The sequence below is a fragment of the Rhopilema esculentum genome, chromosome 13 (assembly GCF_057945365.1).
Source record: "Rhopilema esculentum isolate cy_ngs chromosome 13, ASM5794536v1, whole genome shotgun sequence".
NCBI classification, from domain to species: domain Eukaryota; kingdom Metazoa; phylum Cnidaria; class Scyphozoa; order Rhizostomeae; family Rhizostomatidae; genus Rhopilema; species Rhopilema esculentum.
Genome location: NC_142827.1, coordinates 7,492,898 through 7,519,011, shown reverse-complemented (window position 1 = coordinate 7,519,011; position 26,114 = coordinate 7,492,898). Strand labels below are relative to the sequence as shown.

The 26,114-nt window shown below is 35.2% G+C and overlaps 2 protein-coding genes across 6 annotated transcripts in view; both read left to right on the top strand.

Moving 5' to 3' along the window:
- LOC135692188 (glutamate receptor 3) overlaps positions 1-23,295 on the top strand; it is a 36,426-nt gene extending 13,131 nt beyond the window's left edge. For 4 of the 5 annotated variants that reach the window (XM_089112229.1, XM_089112230.1, XM_089112231.1 and 1 more), the window contains exons 6-19: positions 142-338; positions 1,126-1,182; positions 1,786-1,920; positions 2,963-3,130; positions 6,403-6,507; positions 6,897-7,064; positions 7,455-7,655; positions 8,966-9,151; positions 9,399-9,663; positions 10,260-10,627; positions 13,502-13,741; positions 14,895-14,942; positions 17,348-17,422; positions 21,567-23,295. In XM_089112229.1, the coding sequence (XP_088968355.1) occupies positions 142-338; positions 1,126-1,182; positions 1,786-1,920; positions 2,963-3,130; positions 6,403-6,507; positions 6,897-7,064; positions 7,455-7,655; positions 8,966-9,151; positions 9,399-9,663; positions 10,260-10,627; positions 13,502-13,741; positions 14,895-14,942; positions 17,348-17,422; positions 21,567-21,662 (2,309 nt within the window). In that variant the 3' untranslated portion in view covers positions 21,663-23,295. The remainder of the gene's footprint in view (positions 1-141; positions 339-1,125; positions 1,183-1,785; positions 1,921-2,962; positions 3,131-6,402; positions 6,508-6,896; positions 7,065-7,454; positions 7,656-8,965; positions 9,152-9,398; positions 9,664-10,259; positions 10,628-13,501; positions 13,742-14,894; positions 14,943-17,347; positions 17,423-21,566) is intronic. The other variant, XM_089112233.1, reaches the window with a different exon arrangement.
- Positions 23,296-24,628: 1,333 nt separating this feature from the next.
- Positions 24,629-26,114, top strand: part of LOC135692191 (uncharacterized) — a 34,053-nt gene continuing 32,567 nt past the window's right edge. Inside the window, exon 1 of the mRNA XM_065210258.2 lies at positions 24,629-24,723. Coding sequence (XP_065066330.2) covers positions 24,718-24,723 — 6 coding nt within the window. The 5' untranslated portion in view covers positions 24,629-24,717. The remainder of the gene's footprint in view (positions 24,724-26,114) is intronic.

Below are 26,114 nucleotides of genomic sequence, written 5' to 3'. Positions count from 1 at the left end.
GGAAGAATTATATTGGTATCATGAGTCTTTTTTCGATCCGTCTATTGGTATTAGCTGTCTTCTAGTAATAGTGATACAATCTCGGGAAATTCTTTCTTGCTCAAACACGACATAAATGACCCTCGCATTGTTAAATTTTAGTTGGTTTCGGTGATTTTGCAACAGCTGTCATGTCACACGAACACCAAGTAAATCACTTCAGCTTCCAGACGATTTCAAGCATCAACTTCACTGATAATCATTCGGTATATCGAGCTGTCAAAGAATTGAAGGAGTTCGGAGCCATTAAAGTTTTGTTGATCATGCAACAGGAGAACGCCTACACGTTTATGAAGCAGGTACATCTTGGCTATACGTTTTTCAATGTCATAAATCACAATATGTGTGTGATGTTCTGAGTGCACTGTTTTTGAAAATATTTGAACAAAACTTGTAGGCTAACTTCTTGTAGTTCTATTCCCTGTATAAGAGCTCGTAGGTTTTCAACGAGACTTTGCGTTACAAAGACTTTGCTTCTTCATGCAATTTCTTCATGCAAAATCTGGCTCTTTGAACTGTCCAGGAAGATCAGAAGATGATCATATATTAGCTGTATAAACATGCATAGACCAATTAAGAGGACAGCTATATTTAGCATTTAATCATACTCAAAGCTGGCATTTCATAGCGGTAATCTTACGTATGTATGACGTCAAAAAATCTTATTTTAGAATTTTATATTTTGAGCATTTAGTATTAAAGAAAAAATGAAATACTTTTAAAAATGCAAAATCTATTAAATTTATAGAAAAAACTTGTTGAAATTTAGCCAATGGAAGATTTGGAATTTACCAACGGATTAATAGTATTTTGGCTTTGTTCATTAAGTCATGAGGAGAGACCAGTTTCAAAGGTTTAATTGTTACAGTGGCGGAGCTTGTGTGGCCATATCTCAATTATTTTGTCCTGTGTCCGCACAGCACGTTGCTCTATCTGGTTATGTGATTTAAGAATTAAAGAAATTTCTAAGTGAAGTTTTTTGTGACGTCATCACTTATGAGCTCTTTACCTAGAAGATAATTTAATCAGTCCATTAACTAAGGCCATTAATTGGTGTGTATTAATTGATTTCTTTGTTAACTGAAGGTTCAGTCACAGAACTTCAAAAACCTACATGCGTATCGATGGTTTTTGCCAGTGTTGGTAAGTTTTGAAACTGTTTTCTTCGTTAAAGATAACGGAAAATCCTTCTAGCAAACATTTTGAGCTAGGTTTGCGTTTGTGACAATTAGATGATCATTTCGACTTTGAATGTTTTCGCAATTATTTGTATTTTCTGAGGGACAGAAAGCTCTAGGGCTGATGCTGCTGCTTTGGAAAAAAGATTTACCTTCTCTTTTACATTACCCTCTCCGATTCTCCACATTCAGGACTAACGTGTTCCAAACTACTGAACCATCACCACCATGCCGTTCCTTGACACTTCAAACAGACAATCATTTAGAGCAGCTTTTTACACATTTACTGCGAACATAGGAGACTCCTACACAAGCCTTAAAACTGTTGATTTTATTTTTTTATTAAAAGTTGATTTTTCATCAAAATCTTTGGGCTGATTCCATTAAATAAGCTACCCAAAGATTAGATAGATAAAGACTAAATTTGTATACATTTTATGATCTTGTGTCCATTCCCACACACCCTATTCCTCTGTATGCAATGTTACCTTCTATTTTTGAAGCAAATGCCAGGTTGAATATTATAGCTATGTAGGACACAATTAGCTTGTTGTTTTCTTGCTTTTAGGATGCCAAGAGTTCAAATATATTGAAGACATTTGAAGGGTTTTTGTCTCTTGCCTTGCCAGTCGACCATGAAGAGTTAAATAAAACTACAAAAACTTTGTATGATATGGGAACTATACTCGAGGAAAACACAAATGCAAGTCTTTATGCTTACATTTCTTGATATAATGAAATGAAAGATATAATGACGTTGTTTTAAATTCTACGAAATTTTACTGAGTTCTACGAACTTATACCGAATTCAACTAAATTCTACAAATTCTACTGAATTTAGCTATATTCTACGATATTCTACTGAATTCAACTAAATTCTTCGATATTCTACCAACTTAACGAAACATTACTCTTGAATCATACGTTTTCTAAACGTACAACACATCTTTACGAAAAAACATTATTTTATGATTTGAGAAATTGAAGAAAAAAGACTAGACAAATAACACTATAAGTACTAAACGATGCGCCTTTTACCAGCTTAAAAAACGCAAGAAACAATTGTCTATCACAAGCCTTTATAATTTGATCTTACTCTTTTGGATGTATACCGTAATGTCCCCTATAAACCCTAGGTATTATTCAAGTCTTCAGTTTTTAGGGCGTGTTACTTGTTTTGCGATAAACAAGTGACAAAACTTCTAAACAGCAAAATAATAGAAACAAAATAATTTGTATTTTTTTAACTGATTCACAACGAAAGCGAAAATATCTTACGTTTACGGAGCACAAATAAGTCCATATCAATATATCTTAGTATTGTTTCTATCTTTGTTAGAGAGGGGTGTAATTGATACTGTTTATAAAACAAGAGCGTTTGTTAAAGAACTGTTTAAATGGGCGTGGGCACTTATTAGAATAAAAACGGTAGTCTTTTCCCATATAATTTTACAGGTCTATTTTTTACCATTAGCTAGTCAGTATTCCTTCTAATCGATGTGAGAACCAATCTAATCAAAAGAACCAATAAAACACCTCTTTGTTCCTCTCAAGTTGCATTCGATCCACACTTTGATATACATTTCCTGCTTGCTTTCGGTCATTATCTGTCGTTTTAACTCTGAAGAGGGTCAGACGAAAAATGCTTTAGTAAACTATGTTTTCCCCAACATCGTGCCTTCTTCAAATTTTGCGTTGGTTTTGAGACTTACCATGTTAATTTGCTTGATGATTGTTCATTCTAGGAAGTGGACCCATTGTTGCACGATGCTTTAACATCTATTGCATATGCAATCAAGGCATCTGTTGGGGAAACCTGTGTTGTTCATCGTCAAGTTCCAAAAAAGTATTGTCCAGTTCGCAAAGCAGAATTGGACTCGAGATGTAAGCCGTTAGCAGAGCATCTTTCGGAGGTAATGGTTGTATTTTTGTAAAGATGTAGCACAGATAATTTGTTTGATTGTTGATACTACGATTGTGTTATACCACCATTGCATTTCATAACCGGGGGTAGCTTTGCTTTCATAGCAAGTCGGGGTAAAGGATAGGTACTCCTTTGCTACTGCCATTCTACCTAGGCCTTGAAAAATGGCACTTGGCTAGCAGGGAGCCATGGCCCCCTTGAATATGGGTGCAAATGGATATAAGGGGGCGCCAAAATTGCTTGCTTGTAATATTTGGCTAGGAACATCAAAATTGATCGTACACGGGTAGAACACTTCGCAGTAACTTGCTGTGAAAAATCTAATAAAACATGCGATTCTACAATCGAAGCACGTTGTGTTGCCATGACCCAATCAACATTTGTGTCATATATTGCTCCCTGTTGTGGTCAACAGACGATGTTTAGATTTCCTAGCTGCAACTTTGAAGCCTGCTCTTAAAACCGAGGAGACAGGGGCGTCGTGGTGAATGAATTCTAGAGGGGGCCAGAAAGAAGAATTTTCCGACAAAATTTATTTAATTTAGATAAATCAAATAGAAGCATTTCATGTAAGTGTGAAGGGAGGAGTAGGTCAGAAAAACTCATAACTTTTGCCTTAGCTGGAAAGATAATTAACATGTACTTTTATCTTTTCTCTGTTTCTAACATCCCTAGATTAGGTCAAGGGTAAAAGGAAATGACTACCTGAGGCGCCGCCGAAGGGAAAAATGTTTTAATCTAATGCTTCAGATTCGCCGAAAATCGTAATCTTTGAAGAATCTTATTAATAAAATCTTATCCTTAAATTGACTATCCACTGGGGGAAAGCGATGGTTTTGATCGATTTCTTCCTTGGTTTTATCTTACGCAACATAACTGAATAAATTTTCAAATCTGGGACAATGTTTTCAAAAATCTGTTGATAGGCACAAAATTGGCACTGTACTGGTCTTCAATATTGAATAAAGATAAAATTCATGACCAATATTGGCCAATTTCCATAATTAAATTTGGCCCTTGAAGATTCGGATTTTAACTGACAAAATCCGAGCAGCAAATCACCATATGGTAGGAATAGCTAAATTCTGAGAAATCATTTGTGGAAATCTAGTACTTTCTTTAAAAAAGTGAATTGCCCCTCGAAATTACGGTAAGTTCTTTAGTTCAAGTAATTTATCTTGCAAAAAGTTTGAGGATTACCCATTGATCAACTTTGAAGATTTACCGACAAAACAATTTTTTTTCGACAATTTTTCCGAAAATCCGTCAAATTTTGAAAGCAGAAGGGGCCACGGCCCCCCTGCCCCTCCGACCACGACGCCCCTGGGAGGTGAAGGGAACGAGAAAGCGGAAGGAGTCTGTTAAGCTGTGTTTTTGAATGGAGTGAATTGGAGTGAAGGAAAAGTACATAAGATTGGGGCAACACAGCATTTCTTGGTAACCTAAATTTTTTGTTATCGAAATTAGATTTGCTGACAACACTAGAGAAAACTCGTTTACACCGACTTACTTTCAAACAAACAAACATAATATTTTTTTAAATCCAATACACATCTATTTTAAGTTTTTGGCACTTCTTTGTCATCAACAAATAAGATATCCAGCTTGTCTTAACTATCTTCTCTGGCTGAGCTGGTGCTCCTTCGGTCTTTCAATAATTTCTCTTATTTTTTCTTTTAAACGTTCCAGCAGTCTCAGCGCCTCGATTTTAAACTGTAAGTTGGTCAAAATTTCTAATCCCCTCCTTGCGATAGGCAGTCGAAAATATTGCAAACTGTAAATGCCTCCAATTAGTTTTGCTCCATAGGCTATAAAATATGAAAAATACCTCCTCTAAATGAGAGTTTATGACACTCTTCAGCTCCATTTATTGAGCTGACATCAAAACCTGAGTGTACGCCGAATATTTTGGTGGCCTAAGTAAATGAAATGCACCCTGACCGTCAATACACGGCTTCTTGCTATTTACGTCGATGTGCACCCTGAAGCAATGGTCACCCTTTCTTTTTTTCCCCAACACATGAATCCTCCCCTCTCCTTTTTTCTAAAAATCAATAATCAATGTTTCCTGAGAATCGCCAAACTGTCTATTTTGAGCGGTATAGTAATTTGTTAAATTTTAGTCTGGGAGATGCATTTTAGCCATTCTAGAAGACTTGATTTCAATAATTTATTCCGCGTTGGATCCAGCCATGGTGGGTCCTCCTATGTCACTTAACTTTATTCTTAGCCCCACAGATTGAATTTTGTTAAAATTGCCCATAAGCAGTACCGTAAATAGTAAATAGACTATGGCTACCTTTAGTTAAAAATATGAAAAGCCCCAAACAAAAACTTGCTCTATTTTACTCTGAAGCTGGTATTCTGGATATAATAAGGGAGTTCAAGGGCCCGCCAGCCGGTATGTAACATCAGTGTAATTGAAAAGAATGTCTTTTGATTGGTATTTTAGGTTTTGCCTACCGTATTTCCTCGAAAATAGGCCGACCCTCGAAAATAAGCCTGTTCGAAATTGCTGGATATCTTACCGAACCACGATCGAAAAGGTCATCTTAACTTTTGTACTGATTACATAATTTTTTCCATTCATACTCGCAATTTTTGTCAAATTTTATTCATGGGACTTTAAACTCAAGTTGCAAAAATTGATTTCTCTTCTAGAAACACGTGCTTTTATATAACCACGATATCTAGATAGGGCGCAAAAATCGACTTGGCTACCCCAGGGAAAACATAGCCATCCGGCCACTGCTCACCTGGAGAACCTGGGGAACAAAGGGTTGCACATAGATTTCTATAAGCATTCTTTTTAATAAAAACAATTTTATAAGAACACGAGACTAAAGATTGTTCAAAGTTACGAACAAATTGTGAACAGGCTTAGGGTGAGCAACTGTAGAATATGATTTTGAACAATGTCACCAATGTTAAAAAACGAGGAGCTTTTTACATCTATGGGTGCCTTTTTAGTGAATTTTAAAATTGCTGGCAAATAAGGGATGCCCCAATCACTTTGTTGGCAATTGCACTACTTACACCTTAATAATTTAAGAACAAATTGAGAACAATCCAGCCTCAGATTATCGAAAAATTAAAAACAGCCAACTTGAAATTCAATTTATTGGTTTTTATAAAAAAGAGTGGAATTTCAATTATCTTGTGTCAAAAGTTGCTTCCAAGTCTTTATTTTCCTGAAAAATCTTAGACTGATTTATAACAAAGTTGCAATTATTCATTGGTCTTTCTTTTCTTTCTCTACAGGTAATGTTTCGTGGTCTGACAGGTGACGTAAAATTTACAACGACAAAGTATAGAAATATCACATTTCTAGATTCTAATGAGATTACCAGAGGCAAGAAGATAAAGGTTTGCACTCATTTTCATTAGATTATATTAAAATCTTCATAAAGGTTTTTCCGAACGCTCGTGAACTTTTTCTACGCCTCTTTTTCAAAACGAGTACTTAGCACACATAGCCATTTAAAATAAAGATTTTGAAGCTTCAAAGTTGTATCATATGAACAGAAAGAATCCTTTATGAATTTTTATGATTCTATTAAAATTTTTTTTTCAGGAGTTCAATTTGGTTTTTCCTACTTTCAATCGCACCAAGAACACGTTATGCTTATATCTATTAGCTGCGTAAATTATATTCCCGGTAAAAATAACGGTGCTCTACGGTACTCTAACGGTACTATATTCCAAGATTCGTTTATGTAAATCATTATAAATTGCTTGTTTGTTTTTGTATCTAGCTCGGCACGTGGTCGGTGCCTTGCGAGGCGTTCAAGTGGAATCCCGAATCTTCATTTGCAAAACAACAACAAAAGCTGACGACATGTGCTACAGTGAAGAACCAACCGAGCGCATCTTCCCGCGCATACCAACCAAAAAGAAGACACTTGCGTATTGTTGCCAAAGTTGTGAGTGAATGCCCAATTTCATCATCTTTTTGTGCCGAACTCTGGGCAGGGGAGTCATAGAAATTTAATTCTAGGGGCGGCTAAAGGGTCATATTTTCAGGAAATTTCCCCATAAGAGTTGGAAAAACAGTGAATTGTAGGTGTAAGCTTATTGTTCAAGCAACGTTTTGTGAAAATTTTACGAAAAAATCCGGACCTCTAGTGCAGTGTGTTTATTGGTTTGAAACCAGCATTCTGACCTCTTGTACCAAGCACTGTTCTAAAATTTGTTCTTCACTATATTCTATGTTGCAGTTGCAACCTTTTTATAGCTGAAACATAATCTATTGCAGTAAAATGTAAGTCTCTTTTACGAAGTAAGGTTATATGAATAATGCAATTTCATTTCAGGAAGAACCCTTCATATTTTACAATCCATCGCTAAGATTTGAAAAGCCCAATGATAGATTTTCCGGATTTTGCAAAGATATTTTGGATAAACTTGCCGAAGATTTGAATTTCCAGTATGACATTCTGGAGCCAACACCTGAATTTGGAAAAAGAAGACAGAACATGTCCTGGAGTGGTATGGTTGGAGAGCTTATTAAAAAGGTAGCTGTTGCATTTCATCGTAGGCCAGTAGACAGAAACTTGCCAAAGTGGTCAGTGTCGTAGCCAGGGTTGAAAGACTTGAGGGGCAAGGAGGAGTCCGAAACCCGGGGCTTCGGGGAAACTTTTTGTCGACCACACCCTTCCAAATTTTGGAAAAGTCCTCATTTATTAGATGTGTTTGAAAAAGCGAATGTCTTTTTACGTGACAATAGGTGTCTAATCAGACACAATCTTCGTATTACGACTTATTGAAGGCCTGAAAAAGTGCCTGGATAAAAGAGATATGGCTGGTGCAATGCCTATGGGTTTATCAAAAACACTTGATTGTTTACCGCATATACTTCTACTAGCCAAATTGAAATCTTATGGCTTCAGCGACAACGTAATGGAATTTATGTATAGTTATCTAGATAAAAGGGTACAACGAGTATAAATAAACTCAGTTTTGCTGATTGGATGGAAACAAAGCAAGAGGTTCCTCAAGGATCAATCTTAGGTCCGTTGCTTTTCAATATTTACATAAACGATATTTTTCTGCATTTGAACAAAAGCAACTTATGCAACTATGCAGATGATAATACAATTTAGCTGTCAAGTACTGATATGAATGAACTAACTAACGACTTAGAATTGGAAGAAGCTATTCTTAATAATTGGTTTTATGATAATTTGTTGGTGCTCAATGGCGATAAAAGCAAGCTTATAACATTTAAAGTCAATCGATCCAATTTAGAGGAATCTAAAATTCAAATAAATGGTTCTACTATAATAGAAAGTTAGAATGTTATACTTTTGGGAGTAACACTAGACCATCAACTTAGATTAGAAGAACATATTAAAGTTTTTGTGTAAAGAAGCTGGGAAAAAGGCAAGCGCTCTAGCAAGGATTGCTTCGTATATGGACAAATCTAAGCGAATTCTTTTAATGAAAACGTTCATTTTATCATATTTAAAATATTGTCCTTTTATTTGGATGTTTTGCAATAGGAAAGGTAATAACCGGATAAACCGGATTCATGAAAGAGCAACGAGAATAGCTCATGCTGATAACGAATCAACTTTTGAATAACTTTTAATAAAGAATAAAGCAATAACTTCTCATAAGAAGATTTTACAATATCTTGCGATAGAAATTTACAAAACATTTAACGGTTTGAATCCACCTTTTATGGATGAAATATTTTCCATAAATGAATGCCCATATTACTTAAGAAACTTCCACCTTACAGCTGAGCCACCTTACAAAATACATTTTCTTTTACATCATTTTCTTTTGTCAGATAATATACTCTCTTTACATTTTGTCGCAGGAAGCAGACATAGCCATAGGCCCTCTGCTTGTCACGTCAGATCGGGAGAGTGTAATTGACTTCAGTGCGTCATTCATGGATTTTACACAGGCTATTCTCATCAAGAAACCTTCACGGCATGGTGGAGATAGTTTCCATTTTCTAAAGCCGTTTACTGTCGGCGTCTGGATTTCAATTCTAGGCTCTGTAAGTAGCAGCACTTCGTTCCTTTTGTCGTGCTTAGACAGAACTGTTCACCTTGTGTATCATATCAGAAGCTCACTTTGTGTTTACTAAGCAAAATCTGCCTGTCTTAAAGTTGCCCATAGCCTTACAAATGGTTAATCTAATATTTATTTATACAGTCATTGTGATTTATAGCAATTAATGCTTAAGAACCTTAATTTTGCGTTGTGAAATCCTGATACTGAGGTAAAGACTCGTTGCTTTCTAGGCCCTGGTGGTTGCTTTGATAATGTTTCTAATAGAACGGTTCAGTCCAATGGGATACCGCAAACTTGCTGAAGCCAGTCCCGATTACAGCGGAAGTGAATTCAATTTTGCGAACTCGTTCTGGTTTGCAACAGCCTCTTTGCTGCAACAAGGCCCTGATCAGACACCACGTAGTATCGCAGGCAGGATTCTTTCAACCTCTTTTTGGTTTTTCGTGACCATCATCATGGCAGCCTATGTTGCAAGCCTGGCTGGCTTTTATATGAGTAAGCCCCATTTGATTTGATGTTTCTGCAACTAAATTTTAGCATAGTAATTCTGTTTTGATTAGTGTGAATCAAACTAAGAATATTGACTGATGGACTGTTATCACATAAACTGATTTTTAACACTAGATCGCTAGGAAGCACATAGACTGACCAGGACCTTTAAGCACCTATATCCTTGGTGAAAGAGTATTGTTGTTAACAACCCAAAATCGAGCATGTTCCTTTATCACTCATAGACATGCTTCTTCTGAGGATAATCTTTACCCATCTGCCACTTCAAATAAAGTAGATATAGAAAAAACAAAATTTTGCAACCAAATGATTTATTACAAATCATTCAATTGATTGTGCCAATTTTGTGAATTAATTTACAATGAACCAAACAGTAATTCTACACTTAACTTAGCATCGCCATCAAGGAATGATTATTTGCAATTGAAGAATTCTTTTTGGCTCAAAGATTGGAAGCCACATGTGGTGATCATGACGAGTCATTACTCTTTGTAAAAATGATATTTGAACATGAAGAAGTGGCTTTTTTCTGAGTTTTTTGTGCAGTAGTACGTTAGTTTCTACTTTAATTTCATTTACAGCTGCAAAACCAGAAACGATGATAACGTCACTGGAGGATACAATAAATGACGGTAAATATATATACGGAACTTTACGGGACGGACAGACGCGTAAACTGCTAGAAACATCGCAACAGCCTCTTCATCGAAAAATGTACAAGCATATGGTTTCCATTGGAACTCTCGTTGTGTCCTTGGAGAAAGCTTTGGAAAGAGTGAAAGAAGAAGATTACGCCTTTATTGGCGATCAGCCATTATTGGAATACTTTAATGCAAAACAGCCTTGTAATACCAAAATAGTCAAGCACGTTCTGGGTATGGGCAGCTACGCTTTTGGTCTTCAACTTAATTCTGAATGGACCAATCACTTTTCTGTCCATCTCTTAAAGGCGAGTTTACTACTTATTATGCTTTAGTCATAATAATGCATTTAGTTACAGAGCACAGTTGAGAGCTAGACCTCTTTTATAGTGTTCCTAAGACCAACTTATCTTTATGTTCTTAGAAGTAATGTTTGTATTGCTTTGTATACGAACAATGGCGTAGGAGGCATCGGGACTGGGGCCAAGTTTATCAGATTTCAGGCTCAAGCAAGCAATTTTATTTCAATGAAGCAATAATATTCGAAGAGGACTTGTACTAAGCACCCCTAAACGTTTAGCCTCCGCTACATGTATCCGGAGGCCAAGAAACTAAGGCTTTGTAAACAAAAGACATGGGTTCTGCTACCCGCCCCTTGATGCTTTTAGTCTCTAAAACGTTTTCCTGGTACTAGCTTTATGAAAGAAGATAATCATATCAAAAATGTTGGCCTTTGACTTTTTTAAGCCCTTTACTTTTGTTTGACGTCGCCAGCCTACATTTTAAACCATTTTGGTTAGAATAGATCAACTAGATTGATGGAACTTTTAATAGTCTTTAATGTCGTTCAAAGGCGTAACAACTTATCTACAACAATTTTTCTAACCTCATCTATTGTGTTGTGTGTCCTTATCTAATGTGTCCGTTATATTTTTGTCATTGTCTTTCTCTTTATATTCTTCTTTTGCTGCTATTATCCTTCTTCTTCTTATTCTTCTTCTTCTTCTTCTTCTCCTTCTTCTTCTTCTTCTTCTTCTTCTTCTTCTTCTTCTTCTTCTTCTTCTTCTTCTTCTTCTTCTTCTTCTTCTTCTTCTTCTTCTTCTTCTTCTTCTTCTTCGTCTTCTTCTTCTTCCTTTCTTCTTCCTTTCTTCTTCTTCTTTTGATGTTTACTCTTCATTTCTTTTATCTCTTTTCTTTAACTTTCTCTTCAATACTTCTTTCTTCTATTTCTGTTTCTTGGTCTTATTTATTTATTAATTTTGCTGCCTTTACTTCTCTCTCTACTTTATTGTTTCTTCTTTTTTTCTGTTTCTCTTCTTCTATTACCTTTCTTCTTCAACTTATGTCTTAATCCGCTTTTTTCTTTCTTCTTCCTCTTCTTTTTCTTCCTCTTCTTTTTCTTCCTCTTCTTCTTCTTCTTCCTATTCTTCATCTCTATCTACTACATCCTTCACCTTTTTAATTTTTTTATTTTACCTTCTTTTACTTTCTTCTCCCTCGTTTCTTCTTCTTTATGCTGTTTATTGTTTTCATTTTTTCCATTGCTTCTTCTTTCTCTTCTTGTTCCTCTTCTTCTTGTTCTTCATTCTACTCATAATAATTTCTATTGCTCCATTCTATGTATAAAACCGTGCTGCTAGTAGTCCTTTATTTTGAAACCAGTTCTCAGTATACCCTCTACGATCATTTCCAAAGTCTTGGAAGTATGTTCAAGTTACTTGATATCCACTGACACTACTAATATTTAGAAAACGTTTTTACTTTGCTAGATTGCTTGATAATTTACTCCTCCCGTTTTTATTTCATTTTTCTCTTCTTTTATCTGCTCTAGCAGAAGCTTTAAAAATTTTGTTTCTTCCTTTCTTTAACGCTTAGGTATCTTTAGCTAACTTCTCGTTTTCTCTTATTTACCTTCTCAATTCGTTTAAAGGTCTATTCAAAAACCAGAGGGTTCCTCTAAGCTTCTTTACGTTTTTTTACTTTTAAAACGCTTTCACACAGTTCTCCTTGATTTTAAAGCCTTGCATTTTGCTTAGGGGCTTTCCTTCATGTTTATAAAGGTTTCGCTGTATTTTTTTGGAATTCTTCTTTCTTTATGCTTTTCATTTTCCATCTTTTATATGTCTTCTCCATGTTTTCAAAGGCTTCACTTTATGATTCTTAAGCTTTTCATGGTTGTCTTATTCATGTTTTAAACAAAAGACTCCATAAAAAACTCTTTCCAAATTCCTCATTATGATTTATTTTTAAAAGTGCATAACACTAAAAAGTCTTTTTTCCACTTTTCAATTCCACCTTATTTGGGAATGGCGCCATCGCTCAACTAACGCATTTACATTAATCTGCTCTAAAATTGTTTTTAAAATGTGTTGGTTATTCCCAATATCAACTCTGCTTGCGATTATAAGAGGCTGATTACACAAATTGACAGGGATTAAGGAACAAAGATGAAAAATAGCTCCCATAGAAGGCAATCATGATCTTTTTCGTATGAAAGTAGGTAGACAAAAGAGCTACAATTTTAAATATGCACCCTTTTTAGCACAGAGTTTGAATAAGCAAGCCTTGGGGCTTTTTTAATAATTTCGGTAATAAAATAAAAGAAATAGAAATTGTTGGGGAGACGAGCAAGAGAAAGTTTTTTAAAAAGTGAGGCAACCCTCCGTCATGGAGTCAAAGAGCATGCGCACAGAACGAAGTTATTATTACGCATGCTCTCTGAATCCAGGACGGAGGGCTGCCTCACTCATTTGAAAATTTTCGCTCGCTCGTCTCCCCAACAAGAAACACATGGAGCAACGTCAGGAAAAACTTAAGCATATTGCGTTTTACCTTTCAGTGATTATTCATTACAGCTTTCTTACGAAAAATTCTGCAATTATTATGTGCAGTAAAGATATGAAAATATGAAACATTTTGTAAAGATTAATGATGTAAGAAGAATAAGTGGTTTTTAGGTACCGTGAAATTCTCTAGTACCATATAATATACTTTTTCCAGTATTATTATAAAAGAACATATCAAGTAGTTTTAGTATCTTGGTAAATCAAGTTGAAAATCTTGTCTTATCTTCATACAGCCTGGAACGTTTGCAGCTTTATCAAATTTTACGAGTAACTTACTTTAGATTAGTTCAAAACTTAGCAGTGCTAGATTTTAATGCTGATCGTTGTTTTTTGAAGCTAAGAGAAAGTGGGTACATTCAAGGCCTGCGACTGAAATGGTGGAATGAACAAGCCGAGTGCAAGGACGAAAACTTTGCTATTAGCCCACCATCACGTCTCAGTTTTCATGATATGGCTGGTATATGTGCCATTTTGGCAGTTGGCATATGCCTCTCACTGTTCTTGCTGCTGTTTGAAATAAAATTCAAGCATATAATGGAATCTTGTTGCAGTAAATCGTCAAGCATTCCACGCAAGGTAATGTTTTACTTTTCGTTCATCCCTTGTTGTCTGACATGAAACCATACCAGATATCTGCAATGATGTCTTATTCATTGCAGATATATTCTCCCTCGAGAAACAGCTTGCAGGTACATGGCTCTTTTGCAAGTAGATCTTGCACTACCTCAAAGTATTGACAAAAGTAACAATGAATTGGAGAGCTTCAATACTTTTCCAATTGTGTTTGGGATGGAAAGTTTGATGCATTTAGAACATCAGTTGTTCATGTCGTCTGGTCATTTCGTTTATTTTATGATACTAATCATGTTTTTCATCAGACTTTGATTTATAAGAATATTTTAGTCCTAGATCAAGCTTCAGATGATATCCGGTTGTCTCTCGTGTTTTTGATAAAATATTATGTGCCTAATCCAGCTCTTGTGAAATATTGAATTTACGCAAAAGCTTTGAAATGTTCTTTTTATTAGATTGAAAATTTTTTATTCCAAATGTTTACAGCAGTTTCTATGCAGGTTGCATGTTATGCAAGATGCATTTTGCTTTCTAGTAGCTCTATCTGTAAGGAGCAATTTATCATTTTTTTCATCTCCTTTCATGGGAAAAATAAGGCAACAACTCACAATTTACCTTACTTTAGTACCTTTTTCTGTAAAGCCCATTAGTCCATTTAGTACTATTCAGCACTGTTCCTTTTTACCTTTCATTTGACGATTTATTTTGCTTCATTCCTCCGATACCCAACGTTCCTTTTTGCATTCAAATCGCAGCATATTCAGAATATATTTAGATACTCCTATTAAAAACTAACTTTAAGAGATTCCTTTAGAACCAAATATATTTCTCTAGAAGAGAGACTAAGTTGACATTCAGAAGTGGCTTAACCAACTACTAATCCCTTCATCTATTCTGGTTCATTTCTTTCTGATACAAAAATACCATTCATAATAAAATATATGTTTCTTGTCTCTCCTACAATTCAAACCTCTGTCTTTCAAATTCTGTGCATTTAAGCGTTAGGTGGTCCACATAATTTTGCTAATTTCAAACAATTTAAGTCATTCTCAAATAAACTTTTTACAGATTGTCAGCTGCTTTATCCGCATGTAGCTTTACTTTCAACCAACCCAGCACCCGTTTGCTAATGCTTTTCCTCCTGCTTCCCAAAAAGGTTCGTCTGCGTACCCTTGAAATGAAAAACTTCGGCGGAGAAAGATTTGTAAGCGTTACAATTCAATTTTGATTTTTACAAACAGTAAATTAAGACTTATTCTTATCCCTACCCAGCAAACCTCTTTCATAAAATGTTCTCTACGTGGTATATGTCAAGGCTTAATTAATCCATTTTTTCATGTCTAACAAATGTATCTAAGGCTGCTAAAGGAGTAACGTGACCTTATTACACTGAAAGAATAATTATTATTTTTCAATGTTTAAGACTTCATCATAGTTAAAATAGCCTGACATTTGTTTGTTTTTTAGACCCTTATAAAAATTCTAATTTTTAAACCATGCTAAAAATAGTTGAAATCCTAAAATAATTACGGTGTACAGGCGAAGGATTTAACTAGTCACCAAATTATCAACGCTCATATTTACATGATGGTGTTTGTACGACCAATGTTGGTTATATTATTTCCAGCAACCATACAACATTGAAATTTAGCAACATTGTAATGAGAAAGGGAGGTTTGAGGGGAAACAACTTTGTAAAGCTTTTATGATATTGGGAAGGTGTTCTAACAACTTTAAAAGGATTGTGCTCTTATTGACTTTGAATACATCTATATTTGCCTTGAAATTAGCTCAAAGATTCTATGTGCCCTTATTTTTTATGAATTTTTTGCATCGCTTTTCAATTAAAAATTGAAAGAATATCAATTTACATGGTTTTTGGTTATTAATCGCAGATTTACTTTAAAACATTAATTTGCGAGCAAATGAATTGGCAAAGCTTTGAAGAATTGCGCCTTCAATGAAATTCAGGGCAGTTTTTAAATTGCATTTTCAATAAACACGACCCCACAAATACCATTCTATTTTTAGTATCAAGATTAAGTGAGAAAGATTTTTACCATACAGATATATTCCTTCTAATAATTATTCTCCACTGTTGCCTGTATTACTGACGTCAGCGGGGATTAGTTGATAAGTACAGCTAGTTAGATATATAAAAGTGTGTAATCAATTATAAATTCAATTTTCCCAGTCCGATCTTAGTCGTTAACATAAAATTGAGGAAAATAAAAACAAACTGCAGCCAGAAAATGACAAGGTTGATTAAAAAATTCTTCAATTTAAAACGTCATTTAAGAGTTTTAATATGATCATAAGTTCTAAAACGATATTATTTTTACTTTAATCAACGGGATTGACAAGATTGATGTCCAGTGCAAAATATTGCTCCCGCCCACGCCTCTTTTCATTCAAAAAATGCTCCTCACAGCATCTGAAAAGCTCAATCTCTATCTAAAGGGAGGCAGGAATGCTGGAGGGTGGTTGCTAGCAATGAGGTTACCTCATTGGTTGCTAGTTACACTGTCTTCTAGCAGGCTGAGCATCAGCTCCTCCCACGGCTTTCCTTGAGATGTCAAGTACTATTGAAGCAGGTCGAGGCTTTAGACTGTTAGTCTGGCCAAAAAACTAGGAAATCGACCAAAATTATTGTATAAATTTCTCAAATAGGTGCATGAGTCAACGGAGCCACTACATTCAACCTAACAGAGAGAGGTCTATAACATTTATGAATTTTATCCGATCATCAGCACAGAATTACCTTATGCTTCAGTCATGTGACCTAAGCTACTCATGTTCTCACCCTATTCTATTTTCATTATATCTTTCTGTCCTATAGTTAATCGTGTTATGAGGAAAACGTCAATTCAAAAATAGATATGGTACTATTACATGTCATTTCGCTGGGATTTGTTAATAGATCTGACATCAACAACAACTAAAACTGTACAGCTTTGGCCGTACAAATGTTACCAGAAGCAGCGATTTGTGTCAATCTAAATTGAATGAGTTGCTTAGATTTGTTGTTAAAAACCAGAATCCCTCCAAGCATGTCCCGAATTAGCCGTTTGAGTAAAAATGGCTTCTGCCTTTGACTAAAAGATCTTAGATTTAACATGTTTCAGGCTATGAAGTTTAATTCTTTGTGTCAATGCAAATTATGACCAAAGGATGACATAATTGTGTAATCTAAGATAAGATTCGAGTGGTTACCATAATTACTTTGCTGCTATATCATTGGTTCTTTGGCAACATTTTGGGTCCACCGTTTAGCTCGGTCCTAGCAGCCTAGGCCCTGTCAACACAAAATGAAGGTGATCTACGATTTTATACCGTATTGGTCTTATGTTTGCATGGATATGCTATTGAGCTAAGTCCACATTGACAAAAGACTGAATTAGATACGGTCTTGACACAGCTCTACAATGAGGCTATTTTATCGAAATAAATTATATGTCAGGGCAAATGGCTAAGCTATTTTTGGTACATTACTTTGAGAACTGAATTTCTAGCTCGAAATGCTTCGATTACTAATATCTTGTTATCACGTTCACTTTATTCTACAGCTTTCATTCTGCCAGCGCTAAAAGACTTTACTTTCTTTTTCAGGAGCAGCAGATGCTCAAAGCTCCTCAGATCACCTACCTTGACTACAAATCGAATGGAGATTACGATTTAACCAAGGTAGACTGTTTTATTTAACAAAGTCAATTTTAGTATCACTTGATATTTTGCAGGTGAATTCCGCTGCGTGCACTTGTAAATGCTATTCATAGTTGATAGGATTTTTACTGGAAATGGTTTTTGTCATTTTTCCAATGCATATCACCTTGAGACACACAGTGTCTGTATACTTCCGCGGACGAATGCAAAATTGACCTCAGTTGGTTGGTAAATTTGACATTTTACAGAAAAACATATTTCTGATTGTATTAAGAGATTCGAGTATTTTGTCAACTTTATAAATAATGCTAAATTTTCTTAAAAGCCTTGGCATGAGCCACGCCCTCTTTCAGTAGAAAGATTTATTGCAGATTGCTGAACGTATTTCATCTTCTGTCAGTTGCTTGATGGATTTCCTTCTAATTCTGGCAGCTCGATTTTCTTTTGGTCACGCAACACGTTTCCATTGATACAACGTACGTAGTTGCCCGGTCTGTTTTGGAGATCAATGTAGTTCAGTGTGTTTCACGATGAATGAATAATAAACACAAATTGATATAATCAAAATACGACTTTATACATGGAAGTTGAACATTGTTTTGTCTTTTTTATCATAGCCTGACGGAGAGTTACACCCCAAATGTCGCAACAATATTCAATCTTCATGTAAAAGTCCTATTTTGAATATATTGACTTAATCTTTCGCGTTTTTAGAAATTTCAGTGACAACATTAAGATATAACAGATAGAAAATGGGTGGTAGGGAAAGCAGTCCAACAAATTCTGCGAATCACAAGATTGAAAAAGGCCAATTAGAGTATTACCAATCGTAGAGGAATAATGCAACACAAACAAAGTTTTTCTCTTACAGAAAAAAATGAAAGAAGTTAAGCTATTATTTAACACAGCATGTAGGGCTTTATCAGGGTAAAGTTTTCTGAGTCATTGTAATGGCTTCAGAGCCCTTTCCTAGTAGTGAGAGCCAAAATCACAGAATTTCTCCATTCGTTTGGGCCCCTGGCGATTTACATTAACCTCCATCATTTTTTGAAACCAACTTTTAAATTACACTATCTGTTTATGTATATTTTTGCAATTTATGAATTTGATTTATATTTTGTCCTGTTCTGTGAAAAGGATGACGGCATCCATTAACCAAAAAAAATTTTGTCAGATACATTTTCGACGGGTAAACTTCGTCGTCACAAAATTTTGTCGTGGATTTTAATCAACATATTACCAAAATCGTAAGTGACAAACCCATACAGGTTACTTTATATTAAATCCTATAGGTACCGACTTCGTGGAGCTTGGTTGAGCACCTGTTCGGAATTTGGCTTACCCCCCCCCCCCCCTCAGACAGCTTTTTCAAACAAAAACTCATGTCAGGAAAGCCAAATTAAAGCGGTATATGTCGTCAGTTTATGCAAAGGCCGAATCAAGAGAGATGCTTTTAGTATCCAACGAGTCTCTACCCTATATCTATAGGCATGAAAGTTTATAAACAGAGTATAACTAAAAATATTAGTGTGAATATAAGTATAAAATTCGGAAAGCATAAGACCATCTCTAAAAAAAAGTTGGTCTCGAAATTGTGTTCCCTGTAGAGTTCAAATTAGGTTGAAAAGTGCAAATACCTTGAACGAATGGAAGAAATAGTACAGATTAGTATAAAAAGACAGAGGTGGAAGTCTTTGATACCGGTGAAAAAACACAGTTATAACAGTAGCGTAGCCAGGGTTGTAAAATTTGGGGAGAAAGGGGCTGGGAAAAGGCGAGTTGAGCAGGAAACATTGGGATCCTCACCCTTTTGGACCCACGATATGGGTGGCGTCCATCCCTCGTTACGCCACTAAGTTAGAACTATTTTTATCGAATGATGGTGAAAACGAGGTTAGTTCAAGAACCGACAGTAATGATGATGATGATGCCTACGATAAAGATAATTATGAAGATTATGTAAATGAGGAAAATGACGTAATTTACATGGAATAGATCAAAAGGATAAATAAATTTGATTGTTGAACTCATGTAATAGTTTTTCTATGCAAATTCTCAAAATCTTAAATGGAAAAAAATTCGTAGTGAAAAAATTTCGTCTCATTTTGAATTTCGTCGAAGAAATTTTCGTCAAAATATTTGTCCGAAATTTTTTCACGACGAAATTTTTTGCATTTAATGTATCTCATTATATCCAACTCAAATTTCGTCCTTTCTGTGCATGCTATAGCGTCATAGTACATTACTGTTATCAAATAAACAAGATATACAAAAACTTATGATTTTTTACATATATCTATATTATATGTACACGTTTAAAACAGTATATTTTATCTATATGGACATGTGCTCCTTTTATTTAGCCACAATGCTCAAACAGCAAACTTGATCCTACCCTGGTATCATAGCCGCAAAATTCGTGAATGGAAATAGAAGATGGAAGGGGGAAGCGGAGGAGCGTCTTTCTGAAAACAAGGGTTTGCCCAGAGCCACGTTTCATTCTTCTCATGAAGACGCTCCTCCGCTTCCCGCTCCTGAGTCCTGTCTTCTACTTTTGTGCTCGAATTGTTGTCGCTTTGGTAACCAGAGTAACGGGATTCCTGATCCATTAACGGTTTAAGGTTGTGTGACTGGCTGAAGTAGACACTGCACTGTTTTTTCTTAATTTTTTTCCTAACTGTGTTTGTTTTTTCTATGGTTTCAAATGAACGCTTCAATGCCGCATACACCTGTGTGCTTCTTTCGGCTATTTCTCTTTGGGCTCTTTTTTGAAAACTTTACCCTGTATTGAAAATTTCTTATAAAATGCTCTTAATCTGTACTTTGTTGCAAACGAACGCATAGTCAAAAACTCTCTATGCATATTTACAGGAACTTGTTTTGCAGATTGGTGGGAAATTTGGTAATTAGTTACAAGGCTTGATCACCTGTATTTTGTCAGTCCATAATTAATAGCGATGACGTAGGTAGAATGGGAACTTTCTACTTTTGGATGTCATTTTAGAAGCATGATTCATTATTATCGCTGTTTTGTATAGTAGAGAGATTTGTTGGATAATAATGCTTCTTTCGCACATGCTATTTATCAGGAAGTCAGGTCAGCAGTATATGTTGCTTAATATTGGCATGAATAGGCATCGTATGTCATATGAGATAACATTTTGCAGTCACTTTCATGTGAGCCAGCATTTACTTCGAAGAGTCATGTTTTTCCCACGATATTAGAGATAAAACTTGACCTGCCAATATGACCTCCGGGGCGGATCCAGAGCAAATTTGAAGGGAGGGGCAGTTGGTAGTGGGGGCGCTAAAAATTTTCAAAAATTGGTTACGAGAGTACGCTGTATACAACAATTTCACATACCTTTTCAGAATAAACAACATAATCCTTGAAGCAAATTACCCTATCGGTCCAAGAACCTTTTTTCATCTTATTCTCATTCTTCAAAAGGGGCACACAATTTCCAAAAAGGGGCGCCAGACTTAGTTTCCCGCCTTAAATCCGCCACTGAATCCTTATTACCCCGGATATTAGCGCCCCTCGATTAACAGCGCATGCACTAGTGTCCGAAATAAAACACAATGCGCTGTAAGAGCTAGCAAAATTCAGGATGAAAATGGCCAATGCATTTTTTAAAATCCCATCATTTTATTTGCAAAATTTAACTTACCGAAATTCAAAAAGAGCAGGAAGGAATAACTAGTGAATGATTTAAGTTAACTTTTCTAAGATGATAGACACAAGTAAACACAATAAGTAAAAACCGTCATATTTGGTTTAAAGTTGCTCTTTTTCTATATACATATTATGCTTTTCCCCTTTGAGCACTTTTTTTAGATTTTGTTATTTTAATTTTAGGACACCAACTTAAGACCACCTAGCGACATATGTGCTATTGAGTGCACCAAATTTCGACTCCAAAAATAGCAAAATTGCTTGAACTCTTTTTCAAATTCTTTTCAAAAGTGTTTACAAATATACTTATTGTTTGATTGATAACTTTCTGTTAAGTTGTTCTGAAGACACGACGTTTCATTTATTAAAGTAATTGTTGATCCTACGTTCTTAGTTAATAGAAACACACAATGATTTATCTTGTAAAATAGAACTAAATCTATAATTACAAATTTGATTAACATTTGTCATCTGTTCTATATATTTTAGATGTATGGCTCGAAGTATGATGATAAATCGACGCTCACAAATTCTTTTGAAGAGAGTTCAAAGATGTATAAAGATGCCCCCGAATCTACGCTTTAGGCTCTCATGTAGCAAGTTTGATCAAACTACAATAAACGAACATTACATATTGATCTCTGTATGCACAAGTAATTTACACCAAATGGAATTACGAGATATCTACCGTTATTCAGGCACTAGTCAATATCTACCGTTATTAGAAATTGTTTATTTCTTTATGATACTTAGATAATGCCTGTAATTTCAAATATATTTTTGTGCTTGTTAACCATGATGCGAACGAGAATGTATGTCAAAGCTGATCTAAGTCGTAGTACCATGATGCCACTGCTGAGTTCATGTACATTACATCAAATCTGTGCACACTTTGCGATAGCACCTCCCTTCCCTCGCACTGTACAGAAATTTTATGTGTAAAATTTCCTTCAGATGGTCAGAATATCTCACTTTATAATCGACGCGGTTTTAAAGGAGGTGGAGTGCGGTATTGGCCTTTCTTGCATGAATCAGTCAATTATTTAAATACAACAATTACGCAACAAGATGTTCTAAAACTTTGGGCATGGGTTGGATATCTGGAAAGGGAGAGATTTCTGTCACAGTTTTATCTCAAATGGTCTTATTTCAACATGTTTTAAGGTAGTTATCCAAAAGCTCTATATTAAACAATGCTATTAAGGACCCTACACTTAAGTTCTATCAATTTCTTTAACAAAGCTTTATTTATTTTATAGCAGTATCAAAATTTTCCTTTCAGGTTTAAGGAATTTAATTATTGTATGTTTGTTTTTTCATACTTAGCAATCTAAACATGATTATTTAGAAGGTGGTACCTTTTATTTACCAATTTTAAAAGTTCATGATAACTCAAGAACCACTGTTTATTTTGTAACCTCGATACTCTAATTTTACGTCACGTTCAAAGTAACATCTTGTAACTTTTATTGAAACTGCAAGGGTTTTAATCTCGATGTTTAGCTTACATTATTTGCAAGTGGATAACGAGCCTATTTGTGAGTGGGTGCAAATAAGGTGATATGGTTTCCTAAGTAAGCCTGTAATTATAAAAGATGACAATTTATTTGTTCCTAATTTTTTCATAAGAATCTTTAATATGTGGGATAGTTTGGAATCTTCAAAGTGTCTTTTGAGTGTTAAGAAGCAGGATTTGTGTATTTGTTTTTGATTTACCCTTACAGCAATCATTTTTTACAAAATATGATTCCCTTGATTCATCGGTTGTGTAGCAATAGAACAAAGCTGTATTCATGAATTTACCCAATAAAATGTAACTACGTTATTGTCCTGAATAATAGGAGCGCCAAGGTAAATCAGTTTTATAGAAATTAATAATAAGTTTGTTTACGAGGCTTAACAGTTTTCAGATGAGCAGGAATGTTGTTTTACATTGGCAGTTGGACTGCATTGTTTAGTTTGGTAATATGATTAAACACTAGGAGTCGTCAGTGTATTGTAACGAAATATTGTACAGCCCTCAATTTGTTTGCTCTTTAAGGCCGTGTTAGCAATTAGGGTATAGAAAGCGTTACCTTGATTTGCATGTCAACTATTTGTGCTTGTAATAATTTCAATCGTATTTCAAGACTATAGAGTTGGCTACAGTGGCTTGACGATCTATGTAATTGTATTTTGTAATAATCTATCAAAAGACGTACTATCAAAGAAAAAAGAGTGGAATGTGTTTTCATTTTGGTAATTTCCTTTCGAATTCCTTTCAAAGCATTTTTGTTTGAGAAAGAGGATGTCTAAAAACATATTGGTACAGACAAAAAGTAGTTAAGAAGTAGAATTGAAATTGCAGTCTAACTCTGATAAGCGTTGATCGTCAATTCCAGCATTTGCGCACGCTCATGAGCCTTTTATTCCATTTTTTCTTTAAACAAAAACCTGTTTTCAATAAAACTTAGCGCTTAACGAAAATTTCAAAGCTGTCACATATTACTTTGAGAATTTTTGTGAGGCACTTTCCTACTATTATAGTTCAAATGTCATATTTGATTACTGGTCGTTTAATCTTTATCTTTTCGTCTCAGTCTTATACAATTTTGTGTTTCACATATACTGTTTTACATTATACTTTTCGTTATTTAGTATAAAGGTATGCAAATGATTTGTTGTGCATAGGCATTTTGAATTGCCTAATCGAGGCTGTTCATTTTGAATACCATTCTTCTTATTTATAGATTTTTCATTCTTGACAGGATTGCAGGCGACACATCTTCTTAACCTACTTTATTTCATCCGTAGAGTTTCTAAGAAACGCCTCTTAGATGATTAGTAATGCAGCGCGTGTCAATCAGTTTTCTTGCATAGCCCTGCATTTGACCCTGATTATAAGTAAGTTTTCTTGCCACGCCTGTGACAGTGAACGGACTTATTGTATACTGATTAATCTAATCTATGTAATTATGGCATATTCATGGATCACCCGTCTTCTTCTAGATAGAAGTCCGCCTTCAAGTATGAAACCGTACGGATTATACTTTTCATAAGCAGGGGTAATCACCACCCATAGCGACATGGCTTACATTGGGAGGAGAGTTAACTTTATAAGGGCGATACAAACTTCAGTCTTGTTGATTGATTATACCAACTTATAATCATGCGAACAAAAGAGGAGGGCAGGATTTGTCCGAATTGCACGAAATTGAAGAACTAATGGGATTGAGGAAAATCATTTTTATCTACTGATGCAAAGAGTAATTGTGACCTAGCCTGATAACAAGTGATTTTCTTTCAAAATAGATCAAACCATTAACTTTTCCTAAGCTCGTACTTATTTTTGATCCATATTCTTGATCTTGGCTGAAATGTTTATCTATTTGCAAAAAGGCAACTTTAGAATTATTCTAACGGAAAATAAACTTCAAACAATTTTCGAAAATTGTACTTTATATGAATTCCCCTGCTACCAAATGTTATGGTACTTTTCTAAAGTCAGGGCCTCGTTTCTCGCATATTTCCAACTCTGCAAGCGAGGCAGTAAGGTGTAATTGGCGCCATTTTGAATTCTGCTGACCACGCGGATTCTCGTTCATGGAATATTATCTTAGCAAGATGTCGGTGGAGGGAAATAGAGACAAAGTTTTAATTAATGGAGGTAAGAAATTTTTCGTAAGCTTTCATCATCATTATTAATTTGAAAAAAATTCACCTTGCTATATATGCATGTGATTTATTTAGGCCTAAGTTAGTTCATGATCACCGCCTTCTCTTACCATGTAGGCCTATTGGCAGGAGACACTTCAGTTTAGTTTATTTCATTTTAAAATTCCATGACATACAGATGCCACTAAAATAACTATACAGTGCATTTAAATAACAGTTTGCAATTGCAATAAAAAAACTTGCAAGGAAGGCTAGGATAGGAGGGCTGCAGCCCCTTATCATCAGACAAAATAATCGATTTCAGCAGCCATTCGGCCAGTTCTATCTCAATGATTATTCAGTGAAGCAATAATAGTTGAGCAAGTTCCATACTAAGCCCCCTAAAAGTCTGGCGTCTTCTGCGTTTATGCCTGCTGGTCACTTTCAAGGAGGGGTGTCTTGTTTCTTTTAGATGCTAGCGTATCAGCATAATAACTACTATTGTGATCAACTGTATCAACTGCAAGGGCAGTTTGCAGAGTTCAATACCAATCAATATCATTTAATGGCTGTCAACTACAAATATGTTAATCAATCCAGGTGAATGCATTTACCTTAAACTCATATGCATACATATACTCGAATACAAGACAATATACAAAGTTAAGCAAATGCAGATGCAATTTAGGACTAGAAGAAAACATGCAATGCACAAAAGAGTCTGAATCAATAAAAAGACACAGGAGAATTTGAAATATTATTCAAAAAAAGCAAAGATTTTGTATCAAAACCCAAAGGGCTACCCATTATACCATATCCCCACCAACAATGTTACAAGTCCATGTTGGTTTAGAAAAGGGGATCAATGATCTACTAACACTACTGACAGCATCGGTGTTACACTTGGAGTAGGCATATTATTTGGGAGGCCTATCAAAGGTTTGTGGCTTCACAGCCTCGACCCTATTGTACATGCGACCTTCAGATTCAACAATTGGTTTTCTGTGGATTGCAGGTTCAACATAGATGTGTCTTTCATCTTTTGCTGTAAATTGGTTTCTGGCTTTTAGTATAAAGAAGCATTTTCATACAATTATGCAATCAATAGATGTTTAAAAAGGTTTGGTCCAACGCAACAGGAAACAAAGTGAGAACCATAAGGACATGCCATAAAGTTACTTTTAGCAATGTTTCCCTTTTATTAATCGCGGCCATGACTTTGCTCATATTTCAATGTTGCTTTTAGATTTGGGCAGATTTTTGTACAGTTTTGTGGCTTTTAGACCCCTATAATTGGCCCCTTATCTAGATTGGTAGTATGTCAAAATTTTGTTTTTGCAATATGTCAAAAGGGAAGGCAAATGATGACTAAACACAGCAAAATATAAGGGGTTTCAAATAAAT